This window comes from Eumetopias jubatus, unplaced genomic scaffold (assembly GCF_037043125.1).
Source record: "Eumetopias jubatus isolate StellerSeaLion01/CBP00866 unplaced genomic scaffold, mEumJub1_p1.0 scaffold_9, whole genome shotgun sequence".
NCBI lineage: Eukaryota > Metazoa > Chordata > Mammalia > Carnivora > Otariidae > Eumetopias > Eumetopias jubatus.
In genome coordinates this window covers 131,087,393-131,112,594 of record NW_028274815.1, presented here as the reverse complement: position 1 = coordinate 131,112,594, position 25,202 = coordinate 131,087,393, and the positions used below count along the sequence as shown (strand labels likewise).

At 42.8% G+C, this 25,202-nt stretch overlaps 1 protein-coding gene across 3 annotated transcripts in view; it reads left to right on the top strand.

Annotated features, from left to right (window-relative positions):
* Positions 1–25,202, top strand: part of ZFP64 (ZFP64 zinc finger protein) — a 79,497-nt gene that overhangs the window by 16,829 nt on the left and 37,466 nt on the right. For 2 of the 3 annotated variants that reach the window (XM_028125235.2, XM_028125234.2), the window contains exons 4-6: positions 852–914; positions 4,237–4,488; positions 9,438–10,867. In XM_028125235.2, coding sequence (XP_027981036.1) covers positions 852–914; positions 4,237–4,488; positions 9,438–10,720 — 1,598 coding nt within the window. In that variant the 3' untranslated portion in view covers positions 10,721–10,867. Of the gene's footprint in view, positions 1–851; positions 915–4,236; positions 4,489–9,437; positions 10,868–25,202 lie in introns of those variants that run through there. The other variant, XM_028125237.2, reaches the window with a different exon arrangement.

Genomic DNA, 25,202 nt, shown 5'->3' with positions numbered 1-25,202 from the left:
ATGTGGAAATAATTTCAGACTCACAGAAAAGCTGTGAAAATAGCACAGAAATTTATGTATGCCCTTCTTCTAGATTTCCCAAAAGTTAACATACTGTATTTGCTTTATCATTCTTTCTATATATACATCCTTTTCCCCCAAGGCCATTTTAGAGTAAGTTGCAGACCTGATGTCCCTTTACCCCTAAATACCTCAATGTATATTTCCTAGAACCAAGGAAATTCTTTTATAAACCACAGCACAATCATCAAAATCAGGAAATTAACATTTAGGGGCGCCTGGCTGGCTCAGTTGGAGGAGCATGTGACTCAGTCTCGGGGTCGTGAGTTCGAGCCCCACATTGGGCAGAGAGTTTACTTAAAAAAAAAAAGGGAAATTTGCATTTATACACACTATTATCAAACCACTGCCCTTATTAAGATTTTATTAACTTCTCACTCATGTTCTCAATATCAAAAGAAAAACATTTTCCCCCGGTTTGGGATCCAATTCATGATCACACATTTGCTTTGACTTTTCCAATCTCTTTAGTTTCCTTGAATCCAACTTTTGTCTTTCATGACCTAGACATTTTTGCAAAGTACAGGCCAGTTACTTTGTAAAATGTTCCTCAGTTTGGATTTGTCTCATGTTTCCTCACGATGAGATTTAGGCTCTGCAGTTTGGGCAGGAAGCACAGACGTGATGTATGTCCTTCTTGGTGCATCATATCAGGAGGCACGTGATACCCATTTGTCCTGCTTACCGTGGGGTTTACGCTCATCACTTGGTTAAGGAAGTTTCTGCCAGGTTTCTCCACCCTTAGGTTACTATGTTTCCCTTTGTAATTGATCTTTTCTTGCCTTTTTAAGGTTGCCAATTCAAGACTGCCTATGGCATGAAGGACATGGAACGTCATTTAAAAATTCACACTGGTAAGTGACATTTCTGTGGCATATAAGCCCAGAGCATGTGCTCTGTGCTAGGAGCCAAGGATCTGGACAAGTCAGACATGGGATAGGACATGGAATCTCGCTGGTTGTCACAGGAATACAAACACAAATTCAATAAAAATAAGATGCTGTTTCCGTACATGATTTTGGCAGAAACTGTGTAAAGCAATAAAATCCAGTGCTGGAGCAGATATGAGCAAATTTAGCTAGTGGAAGTGTGAATGACTCCAACCGTTTTGACAATTAATCTGCCAGAATTAATTAACATTTAAATGTACATATTCTTATTTTGAAGCAATGGTCCTATAAATGGGTATGTTTGTAATGATTGATAAAGAAAGGAATAAGGGTGAAGAATAGTAAATTTTTTTTATGTATCTGTACTGTATCACTGGATACGGAGTGTGTGTGTGTGTTATTTTTGCCATTTTGAAGGTGAAATTTAGTAAATAAATATTTTTTTTAAAGGAGAGGGAAAGGGGCGCTGGGGTGGCTCAGTCAGTTAAGCGTCAGCCTTCAGCTCAGGTCATGATCTCAGGGTCCTGGGAATGAGCCCCACGTCGGGCTCCCTGCTCAATGGGGAGGCTCCTTCTCCCTCTCCCTCTTCCCTTCCCCCTTGCTCCTGCTCTCTCTCTCTCAAATAAATAAATAAAGTCTTTAAAAATAAATAAATAAATACTAAAAGGAGAGGGAAAGATTGATGAGGCGCCTGGGTGGCTCAGGTGGTGGAGCGTGTGACTCTTGATCTTGGGGTCATAGGTTCAAGCCCCAGGTGGGGTGTAGAGATTACTTAAAAAAAAGTAAAAGGAGAGGAAAAGATTGATGCATGGAAAAGAAAAATGTACTTATTTCTGGTGATTTTAATTTTCTTTATTATATTATTTTTATGTGTCCCAGATTTTCTGAATGGAGAAGGAAGTGCATTTAGATTATTTTTAACAAAGTGTTAGATACTCATAATTCAAATGAGAGAGAGTGACTGCAGAGTGTATAAATGTGTATAAGGTAGGGGTTAGGGGTCCACTGACATTTGGCGGGGGCGTGACTAATTGCCCAAAGTCTGCCTCCACCTTTGGAAGATGAAATCTCCAGCAGTGATTTCTGAAATTTGTTGGCCATGGCTAGTGATTGCCTTGCCGTACTGGGGTCACCATCCTGTTCTGACCAACCTCACCGTGTCACGTCATTTGGATTTATTCCAATTATCAGAATATTAAGTTTCAAGTATTGGTAAGCATTCTCGACGTAAGAGTGAATCTCTCCAATGGGGTTCAACATGAATCCCGTCATTCGAGTCAAGCACAGCATATTCATCCTTGCCAGAGTAAAGTGCTGTCATTATTCACAAGGATTAAGGAAACACTCTAAATACATAAGTGAAGCAGTGACCTTAAGTCCGTTTCTGCAAATCTTCAGGAAGCACCTTATACATGCTGGTGTCCCAGCTTAGGGTCGTAGGGTAGTTTCTACGTGACTGCAGCAACTCCAATAATGTCAAGGTGGAGAGTTGATAAGGTGTCCTCACCTTAGTTACTTTCGGAGAGGAGGCCATGGCCAGGAGGAGCCCTAGGGGGCTCTTCACCCGCAGAGCTAGCCGGAAACCATCCTTCTTCCCCAGCATCCAGTGGCTTCCCGGCGGGGGGGCAGATACACAGCCCGGCGACCACAGGAGCTAATCAGCCACTGACAGTCAGGAGAAATTCTTGTTCGTGGATTTTTAAATTTGACTAACATTTTTTTATTAATAAAATCATAATCTTTCATACACTTTTAGGTGTATTCCTAAATCCCAGACGTTTGCTCTACAACGGTAGTGATCAGCTTTGGCTGACAATTGATTTTAGCACTTGGCTGTTTAGGATTTAGCCAAAGGACATATTTAATATATAAAGTAAAAAGGGGAAATCCTGATTCAGAGCCCCCTTCCTTATTCAATATAAGCCCAAAGTCACCAGTCCTAATAGTCTACTGTGTCTCATTCTGAAATTTCAGCATACCTATCCTGGGCCGAAAAACACACAGAATCTACTTTTTCCATCTCTTACTAAATTAATATTATATATACTGTCACTGCAAATTGCTGCTTTCCACTTAATATTGGTCATCTTTCCACATCAGTAGTACATGTTTGCTTCATTCTTTTCTGTGGCCCAGTAGGGAACTGGTTCAATTATTTATCCAGTGAAATACTTGAGCTTTAAAAACCATGCTGTAGAGATTTAATGATGTGACAAGACGATTGGAATTATTTTATGTGCAAGAAAGTGGTCAATGGGGAGGCATTGTTGCATTTGGCTCAGAAAGCAAGACAGTCGTGGGTTCTAATCCCAGTTGTTGAGGGGATTAAGGAGAATCATTGAGAGGCACAGTGCCTTTCAGAAAGTATTTAAATTGATGTTAGCCAAGAAGTTTTTTTGTACCAAAAATACGCGTGCACAAATAATTGGAGAGATATCCATCAAAAACTCAGCAGTCATTTGCGGGCAGTAAGTACACGAGTGAATATAGATGAAGCCGCTGTGACAAAGCCCAGCTCACACGCGGTAGGGGTTTATGTCTCTCGCATAACTGTCCGGAGCTAAGCAGGTGGTCTAGAGCAGGTCGGCGGCTCTGTCCTACGAGATCAGCCAGGGACTTAAGTTCCTTCTGTGTCCTTAAAGCGCATCAGGGCACGGGCTCCCCCATCTGCAGGCAAGCTGCCCTCACCTGCCAGTTCGAACACCCCATGTCTTGGAGACGGCTGGCAGGAAGGGTGGAAAGAGGAAAGTAAAAGGCAAGCAATGTCACTTTGCAAAAGGGACACACTGACCCTCTCTGCCATTTCATTGGCGGGGACCGCGCCGCCACAGGATGACTCTTGGCTGCAGGCCGGGCTGGGGAAGGAAGCTTTGAGCTGCTCAGCCGAGAGCGCTCCGAAAACTTAGAGCCTCTGAGCTTTAGGGTGTGTCTGTGGGGAAAAAAAAAAACGGGAAAAGGAGAGAACGGAAGGAGACAATGAACAGTTCCTTATTTTCCTCAGTTCTCCTTGAGACATTTGAGTCGCCTTCTATTTTTAATTAATAAGGAATTCCCATTCGATGTAGGAGAAACTAGAAAATGGCAAGAGGCAAAATAGAAGAAACTCCCCCCCTCCCCCAAGAGCTTAGCTCTTGGCAGATTTTTCTATCTAGCTTTTGGGGTTTCCTGCATATCCTTGGGTGACCAGTATTCCTCTTATCATAAGGCAAGGTGTGGGGGCGGTGGGGAGTAAGCCTCTTTCTCCTTCAGGGTTGTTTTCTGATGCCATCTGTGTGTGTGTTTGAAGGAGACAAGCCCCACAAGTGTGAGGTCTGTGGCAAGTGCTTCAGCCGGAAGGATAAGCTGAAGACGCACATGCGCTGCCACACGGGCGTGAAGCCGTACAAGTGTAAGACGTGTGACTATGCCGCGGCCGACAGCAGCAGCCTTAACAAGCACCTGCGGATCCACTCGGACGAGCGGCCCTTCAAATGTCAGATCTGCCCGTACGCCAGCCGCAACTCGAGCCAGCTCACCGTCCACCTGCGGTCCCACACAGGTAGGTCCCTCCTGCTGCCCTCGCACTGGGCTCCTCACCACCAGCTACTGAGAAGCACCTTAAGGCACTGAGTCACAATCCAAGTAAACGAACAGGGGACGTCTGCTCATCGCACAGTGGGCAGGTTTGCTTTGCGTCCACCCAGAAGAGCCTTTCTCGGTCAATGAGGGAGAAAAAAAACATGGCGCTTATAACCTCATCTCTATCTGTATGCAACTTTATAACTTAGTCACTAGTAAAGTGTTGAATGAGGAGGTGAGCTAAATGAAATCGAGATATAAATATAAACAATGTGTTTTTAATAAATGTCCGCATAGTTTCTGCATTCTGGTCATTTTTAAAGTATACTCAGATTAGGTCAGCATGGGATAGCTTCATGGAAAAACTCGGCGGGGTAGGTCACTTAACAAAGCATGGACGTTTCCTTTTGGCAAGTGTATCAGTTAGCTGTGGATGCAGTGATGCTGTGTAACAAGCCCTACAAAAGCTCAGTGGCAGATTATAATCGATTACTGCTCACATACTTAAGGACTAGCCAGTTGGCTAGACACTCTGTTGATCTTGACTGGGCTCAATCACCTGTGGCGGGGAAAGGCTGGGTGTCCACTGACCTTGGCTGGGGATCGGCTGCCTGGGGGGGTTAGCTGGCTGTCCACTTGCCTTAGCTGGGGCTGGTCTGGCTCTGCTCCACGTGCCTCTCATCCTCCTTTTGGACCAGTGGGCTACCCCAGGTTTGTCCTTCTCGTGACAGTGGCCGGGGTACAAGCAAGCACATCCCAGTGGGTAAGCCCATTTCAAGCCTCTGCTTGCATCCCTTTGGTTGAAGCAGGCTATGTGGTGGGGCCTGGCATCAGGGATGGGGCTGGGCTCACCCACGGTGGGAGGTCACCACGAGGTTACAGGACAAAGGCCAGAGATAGGAGGAAGGGGAAAGAATTGGGACCATTTTTGCAAACCACCACAGTCCACCACGCTGTCAGTGCACAACTCAGACATGTGGATTTAATCATGCCTTCCTAAGACCCACATAAGTCACACCCCATCATAGGATCAGGCTCAAACACCAGGATCCCGTGATCTCCCCCGGGTCTGGATATGGCTTCTCTTGACCTGGAGTTCCTTTGAAGTAAAAAGACAAGTCGTCTGTTCCTACATTCCCAATGTACAGCAGTGACACGGAGCCAGGGTATTTCCAGTTATCCTGCTGTTTGAAAAGAGAAGAATGGGAGGCACTTGGCATTCACAGCTCCACGGGTTTCCAGAATCCCTCTGGGCACATGTCCCCAGGTCCCCTCACTCTGGGGACAGAGAATGTTCCCTGATTAGGGCTCGACTCAGCTTCCTGGTTCCTGACTCTGCCCGCTGCAGCATCCTTCCCATCAGCTGCCTGAGCCCCTTCCAAAAAATAGTGGAAAAAGTACCTTTGCAAAACTTTCTCAGCCTGCTTCCTGCCTACCAAAAGCAGGTCTCCTTTTAGCCGAGGGGGATGACAGGTTTGCTGGTAGAGCCGTGTGCAAAATTTTGTGTCTGTGTGCCGAAAGCCACACCCACAATTCTTTCAGAGACTCTCCTTTCCTCTGAACCCCATTGTAGGCACTTTTGGCATATAACCTTCTGTGGCTGAATCCCTTGACGTCCCTAGGAATCCTTGTCCAGCTGGAGAACCTACGTGGCGCCAACAGTTCTTTTGGAGATTTTAACGAAGAACCCTACATTCACACCCCTCATTTCTCATTCAGTCCTCCCCCTGAGATCCCATCCCTGGATATGACCTTTGTCCCCCGGCTTCTGTCTTACTTTGAAAACCCTTCGCTGGTTGGAGGTGAGATATGTTATCTAAAACCCAGCACATCTTTGGTTTGCTCTATTCTCTCGAAGTTCCATTTAGAAAATGGCCAGTTCTTGTGTGAGTTTGTCTCTTCCTTATAGGACCTCATCATATGCAGCCCGTAAGGCACTTTCACTTTCTGCCCAGAATTAATCTCTTTGCTCAAGTCCCAAATCCAACAGGTATATTATATTCTCTATCTTCTAACTTACTGCAGGTGACAATTGGACCAAATGTTTGCCATTAAATAGTGTGCCCTGCCACTTCTCCAGTCTTTTCTTGCCGTCCAGTCCCCAAAGCCAATGCTACATATTTTAATTTTCTGGTATGGCAGCACTCTTGTTTCCAGATATCAATCTCTGTATTAGTTATCTGTTGTCACACTTAATGCAGTGTAACAAATACTCCCACAAAACCTCATTGGACACAACGACGTACCTTTTCTGGTGGCATGGTGGGGATCAGCTGGGGGTCACCTCGGCAGTTCTGATCTTGGCTGGACTCACATGTCTGAGAATCTGCCGGCTGTGAGCTGTCTGTCCACTGGTCTTGGCGGTGGGAATCCAGCGCTTCTCCACATTTCTGTCACCCTCCTCCTGGGACCAGCACGCCAAGCCAGCCTTGATCATCTCATGGCGATGGCTGACAGAGGTGCAAGCAAGCAAACCCCAGTGTACAAGCCCATTTCAAGCCATTGCTTATATCAAGTCTCCTGAAGATACCATCAGCCAAATCTAGTCACATGATTGTCGAGGGACATGGCAGGTCATCCTGCCCCTGTCTGGAGACCATGCATAATTGCACACATGGCAGAGGCCATGGCTACGGGAAGGGAGGAGAGGTGGTAAGATTTGAGAACGTTTTTGTGATCTACTAAAGCAAGTTCCGGACATAGGCATAACCAATGGCCAGCTGATTTTCTTCAGAAATCTCCCACACCTATGTTAGAGGACCTGAAGGACTCGTTTATGAAAGTGGTTCTGAATCATTTTGACTTATAAGGATAAACTTACCATTGATAGTAGCATCTTCAAGTTGGTCTAGGAAAGGTGAATTTTCTAAAACTGTAAATGTGTGCTGTTTATGCAATGTCTCCATGGACTGTTCATTTCCCTTTTATAAATCCGTGGCATTTAGAAGATTTTACAAATTGTAAAACTAATAGGATTTTGTTTGTATCCTTTCATCGCTTAGATTGACTTCTTTCATCATCAGTGGTTTTCATAGCAAGCTAAACTCAAGAAAGACCTGTCAGCTTAAATAGATCAGCTGCTTGTTCATTCAACAACATTCATTAAGTCCCCGCGAGGTGCTAGACGCTGTGAGGATCACGTGGGGGGCAAGAACAAACGTAGTCATTAGCTTTGGAGAGCTCATGGCCCCATGGAACTATGACTGACCAGTACGCCTCAGTTGAGACATCTATGGTTAAAAAAAAAGAAAAAAAAAAAAAAAAGATGACAAAGGGATTGGAAACCTTTGCTTTCATATCAAAAAGTGTTGTTAACTCTGCAACTCAGCTGTGAGATTTGGTTATCTGGTATTTCTGGGTTTCACGTCTGCTGACAGCTTTTAAAAAAAAAAAAAGGCAAAAAGACTAACTAATTTGAGGAGGGATGTAACAGGAAAACCTAGTAGAAAATTCTGGAGCAGGGATTCTTCCTTCTGGATCCACAGATACCTCCACTCAGAGATCCATGAATAGACTTTAGATGGTCCATGAATTTGGATGGAAAAAAAATTACATCTTCATTTTCACTAACCAAACTGTATTGAAATTGGGCGTGTCCTTCCATTTGAAAATTGGCAGCTGATCTGAGAATAGTGCATATTGCCGCCAGTGGGAATCACAGATCTTTTCGTAACAGTTGTTGGAGCTCGATCAATCTATCATTTATGCTCTTTTCTATTGAGAAATTATAGTTACAGATCCGCCACTAGATCTTCTTATTTAATGCATTAATAAAGCACACATGGGGCACCTGGCTGGCTCAGTTGATGGAGCATACAACTCTTGATCTTGGGGTCATGAGTTCGAGCCCCATGCACAGATAATTACCCAGCATCTAAGAATAGCAGCTTTGGAGCCAGCCTGGGTTGGAATCCAAGCCCGCTACGTACTACTGGGTGACCGTGAACAAGTTATTTTAGTCTATCTAGGCCTCATTCGTACAGTAGTGTTAAGAATAATATTGATAATAGCACCCACCTCGTGGGAATGTTGGGAGCATCAAATGAGACCATTCTTGTGGAGTGCTCAGCAGAGTGCCTGCCATCTTGGAAGCAACCGAAGAATGTTAGCTGCTACTTGGCTTGCTTCAACAATATTGAAATGGGCGGGGTCACCAATTTGCTTGAACTATCTGTGCCTTAGATAAATTCGGACTTGCCATTCATTGAGGAAACAAATTTGGAGTACCATGTGCATTCAGATGTTTGCAATTTCACTTTCCCCGCTCATCTTTCAGCGACCATGAATTTAAAAAAAAAAAAACAAGCAGCTGGATTTCGTAACTTCACGAGTAAAGAACGCAGCTGGCAATGTGGGATAAATAAATTTTGCGCAATAAACACGTCTTTATTAATAAAAATCTGCATGAAGCGTAAGCTGGGCATTTCAATCGCTTTATAAAGACTATTCTGATGAGTGAGCATGGAGCTGACTGATTCCAAAATGTGTCCTCGAATCTGTTACGACATGTAACTCAATCAAAATCAACGGATTATGCAAAATTTACACAACTGTGAACCATTAACTAGCAGAGTGGGCACATGAGCAAAATGAACCATAGCTTGATCCTTTTAAAGAACATAAGTATATTCACAAATTCGATTTTATTTGGGACAATTGAATAGCTCTTTTCAGTCTCCCGTTTTTCTTGTGGGTTTTTTTTTTTTTTTAACGGTGCTGGTGGTTTAGGTTTGGGGAAAGAAAAGAAGCCCCCCACCCCCATTCCCTTTCTCCCCCCCCCCCACCCCCACCCAGGGGCTGCTAGCAGCTGCAGTAGGAAGGTCTCCATCCGCCTGCCTTGGTATAAGCGATTTTCTGGTGTGTGCTTCGGGGGGATCCGCTGTGGTTGTTGCCTGCCTGTTCTTATCGAAACTCACCTTGTGTTGACAGGGGACGCCCCCTTCCAGTGCTGGCTCTGTAGCGCCAAGTTCAAAATCAGCTCGGACTTGAAAAGGCACATGCGCGTGCACTCGGGGGAGAAGCCTTTCAAGTGTGAGTTCTGCAATGTCCGCTGCACCATGAAGGGCAACCTCAAGTCGCACATCCGCATCAAGCACAGCGGGAATAACTTCAAGTGTCCGCATTGCGACTTCCTGGGTGACAGCAAAGCCACCCTCCGTAAGCACAGCCGGGTGCACCAGTCGGAGCACCCGGAGAAGTGCTCCGAGTGCAGCTACTCGTGCTCCAGCAAGGCGGCGCTGCGCATCCACGAGCGCATCCACTGCACCGACCGCCCCTTCAAGTGTCATTACTGCAGCTTCGACACCAAGCAGCCCAGCAACCTAAGCAAGCACATGAAGAAGTTCCACGGGGACATGGTGAAGACCGAGGCCTTGGAGAGGAAAGACGCAGGCCGACAGAGCAGCCGGCAGGTGGCCAAGCTGGACGCCAAGAAGACTTTCCACTGTGATACATGCGACGCCTCGTTCATGCGCGAGGACTCGCTCCGCAGCCACAAAAGGCAGCACAGTGAGTACAGTGAGAGTAAGAACTCGGATGTGACGGTCCTGCAGTTCCAGATAGACCCCAGCAAGCAGCCGGCCGCGCCCCTCACCGTGGGCCACCTGCAGGTGCCCCTCCAGCCCAGCCAAGTGCCCCAGTTCAGCGAGGGGCGAGTCAAAATCATCGTTGGGCACCAAGTGCCACAGGCCAACACCATCATCCAGGCGGCGGCCGCCGCCGTGAACATCGTACCCCCCGCCTTGGTGGCGCAGAACCCAGAGGAACTCCCTGGGAACAGCCGGCTGCAGATTTTGCGCCAGGTCAATCTGATCGCCCCCCCTCAGCCCTCAGGGTGTCCGAGCGAGGCGGGCGCGATGACCCAGCCCGCTGTCCTGCTGACCACTCACGACCAGGCCGATGGGGCCACTCTGCACCAGACTCTCATCCCCACGACGCCCGGCAGCCCCCAGGAAGGCTCCGGCAACCAGACTTTCATCACCAGTTCGGGTATTACATGCACGGACTTTGAAGGCCTTAATGCTTTGATTCAGGAGGGGACAGCTGAAGTCACAGTGGTGAGCGACGGAGGTCAGAACATCGCTGTGGCCACCACGGCCCCGCCTATATTCTCCTCCTCCTCCCAACAAGAATTGCCCAAGCAGACTTACTCCATCATTCAAGGGGGAGCCCACCCAGCCTTGCTCTGTCCCGCGGATTCCATACCAGATTAGTACCTAAAAACCAAAAGAAAGGGGGGAAAAGGAGTAACAAAAACAGGAAATCCTAAAAAGATTTCTGTAAGAGGTTTGCTCTTAATGTTTTTAAGGATTGTTGTGAAACCCCTCCCCTCGTAATAAATCGTAATTTTATACTGCTTACTATAATTTTTTAATGCTTGTGACCACCTCGGAATCGCCGTGTTCTAACTGTTGTAGAATGTTGCCAAGATGATTCCAATTAGGGCTTGGAATTCAATGCAGTGAGTAGTGAACACATTTTGTTTTGTCCAGCTGGATTTCCCGATTCTGATTAGGGTTTTTTTCCAATCTCATTAAATTTGTGTGGGAGATGGGAGACTTCCCAACCTCTCTGAAGTCACCATTCTGAAATACCCCTCCTCCAACTCTGGGCTATTACTGTTTTAGTACATGGATACAAATCTATTGGCATGAGGACCATTTTCTACATCATGTTACATGGATACTTGACCCCCCCCAAAAAATGTTTAGTGCTAATGAGAAAAAAGAAATGGTTTCCTAATAAATTGATACGTGAGTAAAATATACTGAATGTTAATGATTCTTTAGAGTCACAGTATGACTGGGGCATAATGGGGTGTGAATTATCCTATAACTAAAGAGAATTTGAAGAAGCAAAGGATTTTAGTCCTCCGATCAATATTATACAGATACCTTACAACCTTCACAGTCAACTTAAGTATTACTGATGCCTAAAATGACCCAATGATACCATTTCCATTTTGGAACGAGATTGACAAACCTGACATTTCTGTTTAAATGCAAATATGATGTGAGTTCCTACTAACATTTAGAATGGTTTTCTAGGTACCATTGTTTGAAAATATCACTATTGTGCAATCTCGGGGACCAGACGAGTGGGATTGGAAAAGCACCTACATTTTTCAGAAGGGTAGGCTCTATTGAGGAAAGGGAAATTCAAATGTTACTGTTTTAGAATTAAAATGCTGTTTTATCAGTAGGTGGCGCCAGAGAGCAAGCTAGAATTACCCATGCTTGTAACCAAAGCCGTAATTTCCAGCCTCGAGGGCTATCTTCAACTCATCATGGGTTCTTTTTTTTTTTTTAAGATTTTATTTAGTTATTTGACAGAGGCAGACACAGCGAGAGAGGGAACACAAGCAGGGGGAGTGGGAGAGGGAGAAGCAGGCTTCCCGCTGAGTGGGGAGCCCGATGTGGGGGCTCGATCCTAGGACCCTGGGATCATGACCTGGGCCGAAGGCAGACGCTTAACGACGGAGCCACCCAGGCACCCTCCTCATGGGTTCTTAATACATGTTGAATGACTGAAACATGCTCTCACAGAGTGTCAGCAAGGATTGGTGAGGAAAGAATATTTAAAATGTTACGAGAACTCTTACATTTTTTAAAAGATTTTATTTATTTGACACAGGAGGAGAGAGCACAAGCAGAGGGAGCGGCAGGCAGGGGGAGAGGGAAAAGCAGACTCCCAATGAGCCAGGAGCCCCAGTGTGGGGCTTGATCCCAGTACCCTGGGATCATGACCTGAGCCGAAGGCAGTCGCTTAACTGATTGAACCACCCAGGAACCCCAAGAACCCTTACATTTTTACCAGAGCCCTCATCACTTTCACTTTCGTAGCACACAAACTTATTAAAATTCTCATGCCGATCACCTCACTTTTACATAAAGATATTACCCATCCCCCCCTCCCTTTTTCCTTGGTAATAAACTAAGGAAATACACAAAATGGTGATGCAGAAACTTCGGGGTTTGCCTGTTGGAATAGGAAAATCAACTTCCCTTAGGAAATAGCTATAAAGTTTGAGTTGTCTCCTTTCTTTGATCCTTAATATTTGAACACAATTCTGAGAATTCGCGGGGGGGGGAGTGCCACAATTTATTTTCATATAAGCAATGGTGGTAATGAGTCATTAACTGTGGTTTGGCAAGGAAATGAAAAAGCTTGCAGCGCACTCTGTTAATATTTTAATGATTTCACTGCTTTAGAATTACTGCTTATAGCTTTTTTTTTTTTTAACTGAGAGGGAGAGCACTAGGTGGGGGAGGCATGGAGGGGCAGAGGGTGAGGGGGAGAGAGAAGCTTAAGCAGGCTCCACCACCAGCGCAGAGCCTGACACGAGGCTCTATTTCAGGACCCTGAGATCATGACCTGAGCCTAAATCAAGAGTCAGATGCTTAACTGACTGCGCCACCCAGGTGTCCCGCCTACAGCTCTTTAAGAAACTATTTAACTATTCAGTTTTAGCCGGCAAATTCCTTTTGTCATGAACCTGTTTTCCACATCTTTCTTTCCCAGAATGCCCCTCTCTTCAACTTTTAAAGTATTTTTCCCCCTGATTAGACATATAATGTGCATTCAAGGTAGAAAAGATACAAAACACATTATATTATTTTTATTTTTTTTTATTTATTTATTTGACAGAGAGAGACACAGTGAGAGAGGGAACACAAGCAGGAGGAGTGGGAGAGGGAGAAGCGAAGCAGGCTTCCCGCAGAGCAGGGAGCCCGAGGCGGGGCCCGATCCCAAGACCCCGGGATCACGACCCGAGCCGAAGGCAGATGCTTAACGACTGAGCCACCCAGGCGCCCCACATTATATTATTTTTAAAAATTAACGTTGAGGCACTTGGGTGCTTAGTCGGTTAAGCATCTGACTCTTGGTTTCTGCTCAGGTCAGGATCTTAGGGTCATGCAATCAAGCCAACCTCAGGCTCTGCACTCATCGTCGAGTCTGCTTGAGATTCTCTCTCCCCCTCGCCCTTTGCCCCCCACCCCCTGCTTGTGCACACTCAAAATAAATAAATAAAATTTTTTAAAAAATAAAAATTTAAAAAAATTAAAATCAAAGTTACTGGTAATCTTCTACCCAGACATAAAAACTGTGGCCATTTTGATGGACTTCCTTTTTTGATGGACTTCCTTTGTTTCTATGTTTATGTATGTATGGTTTCCACTCTAGTTATAGAGTTGGGTTTGAATCAAGCATACTATTTTCTGTTTATATATTTCCTTTTATATATTTATATCTCCAGCTATCTGCTGCCCCCATACACACCTATACATGCATACACACACACACACACACACACACACACACGCATAATTGGATTTTTTTTAACAAACCACAACAGCAAAACTTGTTCCTTGTAATAAACTATATACAGAATTGTACAAAAACCAAGCCAATCATCTCCAGCGCCCTTCCTATTCTCCTCCTATGAAGGTTAGTAATGTTTTCTCTGTGTTCATACTGACATACACAGACTCAAAACAATGTAGAAAAGGTTTTCTCCTATTTTTCTAGTAATTGTATCATACTATGTATATTTCTCTGCATTTGCTCGTACTATTCCATGTATGAACAGGACTGCAGGTGAATATGGCTATCTCTACTGTTTTTTTTTTTTAAGCAAAAGGTAGTGTGAACATACCTTGCATTATTCAGCGATCTCCCTACTCATGGATATTCAGGTTGTTTTGTTTTCATTTGCCATTAAAAACAGTAGCTATCAACCTCCTGCACAATTGCTCACATTTGGTTGTGCTTTTGGAGTTACAACGAGTGTCTGTAGTTTGTACTTGCATATAGATTCAGATTGCTTTTTTCGAAATGGTAGCCTCATCCGTGGTGAAGGCCCCAATGATCACCAATCCTGGCTATTAGCAATCTTTCAAAGTTTTGTCAGTCTGATGAGTGAAATGAGCCATCTGGACTCTGTGCGTTTCCCCAGCTGGTGTTTTTTTGTTTTTTTGTTTTTAAGATTTTTATTTATCTGACAGAGAGACAGGCAGCGAGAGAAGGAACACAAGCAGGGGAGTGGGAGAGGAAGAAGCAGGCTTCCCGCTGAGCAGAGAGCCCGATGTGGGGCTCGATCCCAGAACCCCGGGATCATGACCTGAGCCGAAGGCAGACACTTAATGACTGAGCCACCCAGGCGCCCCTCCCCAGCTGGTGTTTTGATCTGCATTTCTGTGACATCTCTATATAGACTTGTTGATCATTGGCCTTTTTCTTGTCTGTGAACCTAAAACACATTCTCCCTCATGTTTCTCCTTGAGTTGTTGGGCACTGGGGACACGAACCCCATGTCTGTCACATTTTCTCCCCTCCTGTCCTTTGTCTTCTGACACCTCACAAAAAGAACTCTCTTTTCCTATAGTCAGCCTTCTATTGCTTCACTTGGGGCTTCTGTTTTTTCTAGGACCGTCATCTCTTCCCCTGAGATGAGAAAAGGGTTGGTTGGTTTGTTTTTTCCTTTAATATATTTGTTGTTTGGTTATTAGCAACTTACTGCAGCAAAAATTCCTATTTATACACATTTGACATGGAAATTTGGCAGCCCACATATGCCAGGACCATTTGTTAAATACAATTTTATTTTCCTTGCTACTGAAATCCTAATTTCACCTGTAAAATGGAAGTTCTCGAAAACACTTGGATCTGTTTCTGGAAGCTCTGCTTTGTCTCACTGATCTTTATATCTTCTCTGGTTTGCCAGCAACACACATTTTATTATAGTAGCATTAAGGTGAGCCTTACTGTCTTTTAGGATCACAAAGCCTCCCTCTAGCTATTCTTTTCCAAAATTTTCTTAGCAATTCCTAGATATTCATTCTTCCAAATGAACTATCATTTTATCCAGTACTTCTCAAGCCCCCCCAAAAAAATCCTTTTGAGAATTTTTATTAGAAATGGATCCATGTGATGTTGAACTTATACAAAGAATGACTTATTAAAATATGTTAAATCTTACACCCAAAAACCTTTATTCAGCTCCTGGGTTAACCATTATTCATATGGTTTTCTTCATATACAATCAGTTCTTATGATACGAGGCCTATATTTCCTTATTATTGTATAATTTTATTATAATTATAAATAGGATTTTTCCTTGTTAAAATAACTGTTGCAAACATATAAAGAATAGCTACATTTGGTATATTTGTCTATATTGAGCTCCCTTAGCAAAAATTCTTACTAATTGGGGCACCTGGCTGGCTCAGTTGGTAGAGCGTGAGACCCTTGATCTTGCGGTTTTAAGTTCGAGCCCCATGTCAGGTGGAGCGATTATTTAAAAACAAAATCTTTTGGGCGCCTGGGTGGCTCAGTCGTTAAGCATCTGCCTTCGGCTCGGGTCATGATCCCAGGGTCCTGGGATCGAGCCCCGCATCGGGCTCCCTGCTCCGCGGGAAGCCTGCTTCTCCCTCTCCCACTCCCCCTGCTTGTGTTCCCTCTCTTGCTGTATCTCTCTCTCTGTTGAAAAATAAATAAAATATTTTTTAAAAAAATAATATAAAATAAAAACAAAATCTTTTAAAACAATTCTTATTAATTGACGATAAGTATTTATTAGAAACTCTTGGTCTCTGATAAATATAACATCATGGTTATAACACAGTCATCTCATTTCCAGGTGGTTTTATCTTGTAATATTTATACTACTTTATTTTTTTTTAAAGATTTTATTTATTTATTTGACAGAGACATAGCAAGAGAGGGAACACAAGCAGGGGGAGTGGGAGAGGGAGAAGCAGGCTTCCCGTGGAGCAGGGAGCCCGATGTGGGGCTCGATCCCAGGATCCCGGGATCATGACCTGAGCCGAAGGCAGACGCTCAACAACTGAGCCACCCAGGTATACTACTTTGTTTCCTTGTCCCATTGCAATTAGCCTCAGCCTCCAAACAAAGCTGAAAGAGCTGACATCCTTTTGTGTCTCCAGTTTTAATGTGAATGGCTTCAGAATTTTCCCAGTTAATATAATATACTCTGTTCCTCTGAGGGGTGGTTTTTCTAGTACTTGGGTCATTTTCTTCTACTGCAGTTTTCACTTAGAGTTTGTTATCAGGGTAGGTTGCTGAATTTTAGCAAATATCTTTTCACCGTTTTTTGACATAACTCCTTGGGTTTTGCACTAAAGTCTGTTGATGTAGTGAATTCGTATAGCCTGGTATTCCTGAATAAGCCCTGGGTCATGTTGGCTTATTCTTCTAACAAACACATTGCTTGGGTTGCAATTATGTCATTTAGCTTGAAAGTTGTCCAACTCTATCCATAAGTGTAGTTGATCTCTGGGATTCTTTTTTGTGGTCTGTCTGATTTTTGCTTGTTTGTTGTAGGTGATGCTACTCTGGAAATAAATTGGGGCTCTTTCCTTCTTTTTCAGCGATTTAGCAATAGCTTTGCTATGTCGGGAGTGATCCGCTAATGACGTAGGCTGCTGCCCTTTCTCGTGGCACGTCCTTAACAAAACTTCCCTGCTTTTTCCACAGTGACAAGTCTGGGTTTTACAGCCCGTGTGGCTCAGTTTTGGTCATTTATGTTTTGCAGAATAAAAAATTATTCACTTTGCTCTGGATTTCACATTCCATTTACCATCCTCTTAAAATGATTTTTAAATCTTTGGGGATTTTCTCAGCTTGGGGAGTTTCTCAGCTTTCCTATTGCTGTTGGTTTTAGAGGAGGGGAGGGTTTCTGCTTTTGTTTTTTTGTATTTTCAGTCTTCTCCTTTGTCTGCCAAAGAGTTTATCTATTTTTCATTTGTATTAAAGTAAACGTAAAAATATTAGTGTGAAAGCTTTTGCTGTTAGTTACTTTCTTTGCCCTCTTCCATTTGATTCATTTCGGCTTTTCTCTTTTTATTAATTATTTTTCCTGCTTTTCTTTCTGTTTGTTTTGTTATTCCAATTTCCTGTAAGTTCACTTATTTTCAGCCTTTCATAATGAAAGCATTTGAAGCTGTGTATTTTCCATTGCAACCTCACCCATGTTAAAAGATCATTTTTTTTTAAAAGTTAAAATCATGACTGTCATACAAATGTAAAATATCAATGGGTAAACTGTAATGAAAATATTAATGAGGGCATTGGTTTCAACAGGCTCCAACAAACTCAAAGGAGAATTCAGTGCATGTATAAGTTACACAGGTAATCAGAAATGCTACACTGAATTCACACACATGCAGAATGGCTCAGTGTCTCTATGGCAACATCCGCTGCCCTCTGCCAGATAAAGTGCGTTCACATTCCTGTGGATGAGTTGTTTCCATTATTATATGTTTCTGTGCCTCACAAGGTTGTAAAATATCTCAAAAACAATGAAAGGCACGAACGTCCAGAGAATTGGATAGCCCAGAGCAGAGAAGAGACAGGACACCCAGTTTATCTTTTTTGCCTGTTTGGGGGTCTTTCAAAAATGTTCGTGATATCCATATCCCTGTAGATTTTTATATGAAGTATCCTTATTTTATAAGTTTCTAGATGCTTTGTTATTTCAGTTTCAGGGTGGGTTGCTTGGTTTGGTGGGTTGTCGGGACAGAATCCAAGGGTTATAGAAAGGAACGTTTCTTGTTTTTCAAGTAGTTAGAATTTGGGAAACTGTATTTGGGATTATAGTTTCTGATATTCATGGGCCTGAGGATGTGATCTGTGAAGATACATGCTTTTTGTAATTTATTAGTTTTTTAAAAAGGTTTTATTTATCTATTTGAGAGAGAGAGAATGAGCAGAGGAGGGGCAGAGGGAGAGGAAGAAGCAGACTCCCACTGAGCAGGGAAGTCCAATGTGGGGCTCCATCCCAGGACCCTGGGATCATGACCTGAGCTTAACCCACTGAGCCACTCAGGTGCCCTTCAAGATTTTATTTAGGATGTTAATTTCTTTTTCAACATACTTATTTCATAGATACCTGCCAATCATAGCAAAAACTGGTAACATGCATGGCCATAAAAAGAACTAATAAATTACAGGGGCGCCTGGGTGGCTCAGTCAGTTAAGCGTCCATCTTCAGCTTAGGTCATGATCTCAGGGTTCTGGGACTGAGCCCAGCATTAGCATCATCCATCACCCATCGGTCTCCCTGCTCTGTGGGGAGTCTGCTTCTCCTTCTCCCTCTGTTCTTTCCCCCCACCACTCATGTGCATGTACTCTCTCTCTCTCTCAAATAAATAAATAAAATCTTTAAAAAAAAAAAAAAGAAGCAGCACATTGACTTAATTATTCAGTTCTTCTAATCTTCTCTGTTTTTGTCTATTTGATAAACTGAAAGAAGTATTTGTAAACCTCTCAGCATGGTTAGTTTTTTAACTAAGCTTTTCTTATAACTACTAGGGTGTTTTATTTTATTATAGCTTGCCCTATGTTGTTTGAGGCATAAGAGTTCGTGGTTGTTATATGTTCTTCATCTATTTTACCTTTTTTCCTTTTGTCTCCACCTGTTCTTTCCATTCAGTAGCTTTTGACCTTAAATTATACTTTATCTCAATAATATTCTAAGCCCTATTTTATATTTATTTACATGTGCCTGGCTTACCTTTGCCTACTCTGTAATTTAAGATCTTTCTTTTAGCAGCTTCCCTTTGTCTCTGATAGGAGAATTCACACTGTTTGCATTTATCATAGTCACATAGACTTCGTACGTTCACTTCTGTCTTATTGAATATTTACTGTTTATTAAACTTTGTGATTTTTTTCTCCCTTTTCCTTTCTAGCTTTTCCCTCTTCTCTTGAAAGTTCTTGCCTACGTCTCCATTCTGCTAACAGTTAACTTTCAAAGCTTTACCAATTATTTTTAAATTTACATTTCTCTATTGTTGTCTCGAATATAAATATTAACCTTGCCCCCACCTCCCACTAATAATCTCCTCCCCCATGGCAGGAGGCCTTTGGACTTCATCTCTTCCTGCAACTCCCCCTCCCCAAATCCCAAATTTTGCTGAGACAGTTCACGAGCTTATTTCCAAGCTTTTGCTAAGTTTTGCCCTGTGGTTGGTCTCATAATTCCTGTGTTACCTTCACCCACTTAGATCTGGCCAAAGATGACAATGGTCATTGTTTGCCATTGTTTCTTATATATTCTTCTTCTTCCCTAGTTCACATCTTTACTCTGGTCTGACCTTTATTCCGTTAGACTGTGTTCTTGAGTATACCCCCTTAGAATGGGCACCTCGGTTGGCATTTCTTTTGTCCTGGCAGATGAATGATACCTTTGGAGATAGGATCCTTTTCTCTTCAGTAATCTTCAGATTCTGTTCTAGTGGAGATGAAAGTTGTAAAACATAATCTCATCCAGGGATGCCTGGGTGGCTCAGTCGTTAAGCATCTGCCTTTGGCTCAGGTCATGATCCCAGGGTCCTGGGATCGAGTCCCACGTCAGGCTCCTTGCTCAGGGAGGAGCCTGCTTCTCCCTCTCCCATTCCCCCTGCTTGAGTTCCCTCTCTCGCTGTGTCTTTCTCTGTCAAATAAATAAATAAAATCTTTAAAAAAAAATAATCTCATCCAATTCTCAGATGCCTTAGATCCAGTGACCAGCCAAGTTGAGACAAAATGTCAGTGTTGCTAGAAAATAGGCGGGGACTCACCTCACCTCAGCCAGATTGAGAGAACCAGACTCTGAAGCTTCCAGAATAGGGGGAGGGTCTGGAATGTGGGGCTTAAATGTTTTAATGTAGAAAATTTTTTGTTGCTCATCTCCTCCTACTTCTCAGCAAAAAATTATGGTTCTATAATTTGAAATTTACATTTTTTATTCCTTAAAAAGCTCCAAACTTTTTTTTTCTAATTAGAGTATAATTGACATAGAATATTATATTAGTTTCAGGTGTACAACATAGTGATTCATTACGTATATATATTACAAAACGGTTACCACCATAAGTTTAATTGCCATCTGTCACTCTACAAAGTTTTTACAATATTATTGACTATATTCTCTGTGCTGCACATTAGATTCCCCATGTCTTAGTTATTTTATAACCAGAAGGTACACCAGAAGGGGATACCTCTTAATCCCCTCCACCTAGTTTGTCCAGCCCCTCATGCCGCTCCCATCTGGCAACCATCAGTTTGTTGTCTGTATTTATGAGTCTATTTTGTTTGTTCATTTGTTTTGCTGAAATTTTCAGACTTCATATGTAAGTGAGATCATATGATATTTGCCTTTCCCTCTCTGATTCATTTCATTTAGCATAATACCCTCTAGGTCCATCCATGTTGTCACAAAAAGCAAGATTTCATTTTTTTATGGCTGAGTAATATATATGTATTACATATATATTATACCAGATCTTTATCCATTCATCTACTGATGGACACTCAGGTTGCTTCTGTATCTTGGCTGTTGTAAATAATGCTGTAGTGAACACAGGGATGCCAATGTCTTTTTGAACTAGGGTGTTCATTTTCTTTGGGTAAATACCCAGAAGTGGAATTGCTAGATCATATGGTAGTTCTGTTTTCAGTTTTTTTTAAGGAAACTCCGCAGTGTTTTCCATAGTGGCTGCAAGAATTTATATAGAGCTCCAAACTTTAAACACTTTTTCTAGGGGCGCCTGGCTGGCTCAGTCAGAGAAGCATGTGACTCTTGATCTCGGGATCATGAGTTTGAGCCCCACGTTGGGTGTAGAGATTGGTTAAATAAATAAACTTTTTAAAAAAGAAGGAAACAAAACAAAATAAAATAAAATAATAATAAAAAAAACCAAAACAACAAAAAGGAAACAAAATTTTTTGTTGGTATGCTATAAGTAACATAAATATATTATGCATTTTGATGATTATTAAATATAAGGAAAATTCTACTGGCAATATATATCTTGATGAGATAGACAGGCCTACTTTTTAGTCAGCTTATATATCCTTGATGAATATTACCTTTCTAAAAACAAATTTTTTTTACCAACTGCTAGAATAAGATACAGGTAATTTTCAGTTATTTTTTTATTGATATAAACTCTGAGACGTGTCTTTCATATAAATAAGGATATGGAAAGAGAAATTAGTATGGTTTTAATGATGCTTCTCAATTATATTAATTCCTTCTCAATTATATGCTAGAAAATCATGTAATGATCAATCATAACTAAGTGGGTCAATTTTGTTAAAAGCAAAGAACCGAAAACTGCCTGGGATTTCTCTCCCAGGCAGGGAATGCTTTCTCAGCACTGATACCATGATTTCCAACATTTTGTCCTTTTTTTTTCTTTTGGTGTCCCAGAGATTGTATAGCTCCATGCCTTGATTCGGTGCAGATTATTCAAGGGGACCCACCTTCTGGTGTGTTCTTAAATGATCAACTTTAGGAAAAGGTACACACAAAAATTGAAAATCTGAGAACTGATTCTTTAATCATGCCCTTGAAAAATCTTTGTATATGGCCAAAATACAAGAACTCTAATTGAAGACCCTTGCCTTAGAGCAGTGGTTAAGCTTTCAGTGTAAAGAGCCAGATAGTAAATTCGTTCAGCTCTGCGGGCCACATGGTCTTTGTTGCAACTACGCAACTCTACTATGGAGCATGGAAGCCCTAGAGAGTATGTAAAGGAGTGGGTGTGGCTGTGTTCCAATAAAACTTTATTTATGGGCATCAAAATCTGCATCTCATAAAATGTTCACATGTCAGGAAATATTATTTTTCTTTTTTTTTCAACCATTCAAAAAAAAATGGGAAAACCATTCTTAGCTCACAGATCGTATAAAAACAGCTGCTGGGCCATAGTTTGCCAACCCTTGATCTGGACCCTGCACATAGTAGGTGCACAATAAGTATTTACTAAATAAATGGCAGTAATGATTTTCAGTGATAAAAGCTGATATTTATTGACTCGCAATGTGCCAACATAGTGCTGAATGTACAGTACTATGTACCATGTACACTACAGTAATCTCATTTAATGCCCCCAACAGCCCATGAGGGAGATACTATTATCACTCACATTGTGCTGAGAAGGATGTGTTTCCCAACTTGCCTGGTGTAAGAATCACCTTGAAAATGTGTTAAAATGCCCACAGCCACAGCTCAGCTCTAGAAATTCCAATACAGTGCATCTGGGCGGGGGCCTGATAATTTGTATTTGAAATCTAACACCTCTGGGGATTTTTCTGATCCAGTCAGTTAAGAAATTTTTTTTTAAAGATTTTATTTATTTATTTATTTATTTGAGAGGGAGACTGAGAGAGAGAAAGCACAAGACGGGGGAGTGTCAGAGGGAGAAGCAGACTCCCCACCGAGCAGAGAGCCCGATGCAGGAATCGATCCCAGAACTCCAGGATCATGACCTCAGCCCAAGGCAGATGCTTAACCGACTGAGCCACCCAGGTGCCCTAGTAAGTTAAGAAATACCAAGGTATAGAACCAGAGGCTCAGAGAAGGTAAGAGACCTGCCCAAGGTCACACAGCTATTAGCCATAAGAGGTTTAAACCTAGAGCCAACATCAAATCACCTGCCCTTGTTCTTTTTTTTTTTAAGAGTTTATTTATTTATTTGATAGAGACAGAGAGCACGAGGGGGGAGAAGGGGGGAAGAGGAGGGAGGGAGAGGGAGAAGCAGACTCCCCGCAGAACAGGGAGCCCGATGAGGGACTTGATCCCAAGACCCTGGGATCATGACCTGAACCAAAGGCAGATGCTTAACCAACTGAGCCACCTTGTTCTAACCAGCATGTTTTCATGAGTCGTGACTTTCGGCCAACTTGATAAAGGGCTTGTTTGCAGGAATTCATTTCCCTTCTGCCCATGAATCTTTGTGGGCTACTAAATGGGACTGGGTAGGCTTTCCTGGGGTGCCTGCCGAACCCACCCCCACATGTGAATGACAGATCTAATTTTGTGGCACCTTAGCTTACAGTATAACCTTGGGAATTCAAAGTATCTTTTTATGAGCCTGGGCACCCCAAAATGCTTCCGTTTTATGTTCACCATTATTCCGCCATGCTCAATCCAGCAGAGCTGGTGTGTACAAGGCGGCTAGCATTTACTTTTACATGGGTTCTTTTGAGAAGACCCAAGAACCCAGGGGTTGTGTCCTGAAACATGGTCACTGCCGGAATCCTAGCTACTAATGCTTTTTTTTTTTTTTAATTCATCCTTTTTTGTTTGGGCTTCAGAAGAATTCTCCTCTGAGCCATAAAAATGAAATACTTGCAACTGAAATTTCTCTTCGATTCATTAGCTGGCATTGGATCTTCTGGAAAGATTTCGGTAGAGAATAAAAACTGCAATAAAAACTATAGTCATTTTCTCCTCCACCACTCCTGGTTCTTTCACCTTTCTCTAGGTCAGAGGTTATCTGAGGCAGTCTGATGAACCAGATTCAGCCCCCTGGATCTGTCCACCAGGGGACTTCCTGATCTTACACGTGAACTGCAGGTTCAAGGGGCTCAGGCTGCAGAGGGTGGACTCTTGTTTAAACTGACCCTTCACTCTTTAAAATGCTCCTTCACTACCTAGTTCTGTGTTTTCAGCAGGCTGGAGAGACAGGGGTCATGGGACCTATGCATGGTCACTCTGCTGGTGACTGGCACTTGAGCCCAGCCAGCTCTGTCCATACCTTGTTACTTCCTTCCCCAGCATTGAGAGTCTCACTAGTGGGTAATGCACAGAGGCAAGAATACCTTTTGCACTCTGGTTTAGCTTTCTAATTTTGCTTGGTGCCTCTGACTTCATCCTGTCATGAAAGCAAAACAGCCCCCCCCCCATAAGTCCCCAAATGAGAGAACATAAGCTTCAAGGAAGGTTACAGTTTAATATTAAATTATTGGGAGCCAACAGGGTCACATTGCTGTTGTCCTGGGCTGTGGGTACTTTTCCCTGCATAAGCCCCCCTTCCTACACACACACACACACACACACACACACACACACACACACACACACACACTTAAAATTATATTTTACAACCATGTGGGTACAAAGATGGGTAATCTGGGCTGGATCATATTAAATTTTTTTTCTTTTGATTTCAAAAGAAATGAAAGCACTTTCCTGGACTCTGAGCATGATGCCCACTGAGCCTAATGGAAAATGGGGCTGGGAGATTATAATCAACATGAGATATGCAAGAGAAGATTCATTCTACAGGGAGAAGAGATAGGTTGGGCAGACAGATATTTACTTATCTTTGTTTTGCCCTAGTTTATTTTTTTCCAAAAACTTTCCTTTTTTTATTTTTTTATTCTTTATTTAAATTCAGTTTAGGGCACCTGGGTGGCTCAGTCGATTAGGCGTCTGCCTTCAGCTCAGGTCATGATCCCAAAGTCCTGGGGCCGAGCCCTGCTTTGGACTCCCTACTCAGCGGGGAGCCTGCTTCTCCCTCTCCCTCTGCCCCTCCCTCCCCACTGCTCATGCTCACTCTCTCTCTTTCTCTTTCAAATAAATAAATAAAATCTTTTAAACAAATAAATAAGTAAATAAAAATAAATTAATTAAATTTAGTTAACATATACTGTATTATTAGCTTCAGAGGTAGAATTCAGTAATTCATCAGTTGTATAAAACACCCAGTGCTCATTATGTCAAGTGCCCTCCTCAATGCCCATCGCCCAGCTACCCCTCCCCCCACCTCCCCTCCAGCGACCCTCAGTTTGTTTCCTACACTTAGGAGTCTCTTATGCTTTGTCTCCCTCTCTGATTTCATCTTATTTTATTTTTCCTTCCCTTTACCTATGTCCGTCTGTTTTGTTTCTTAAATTCCACAT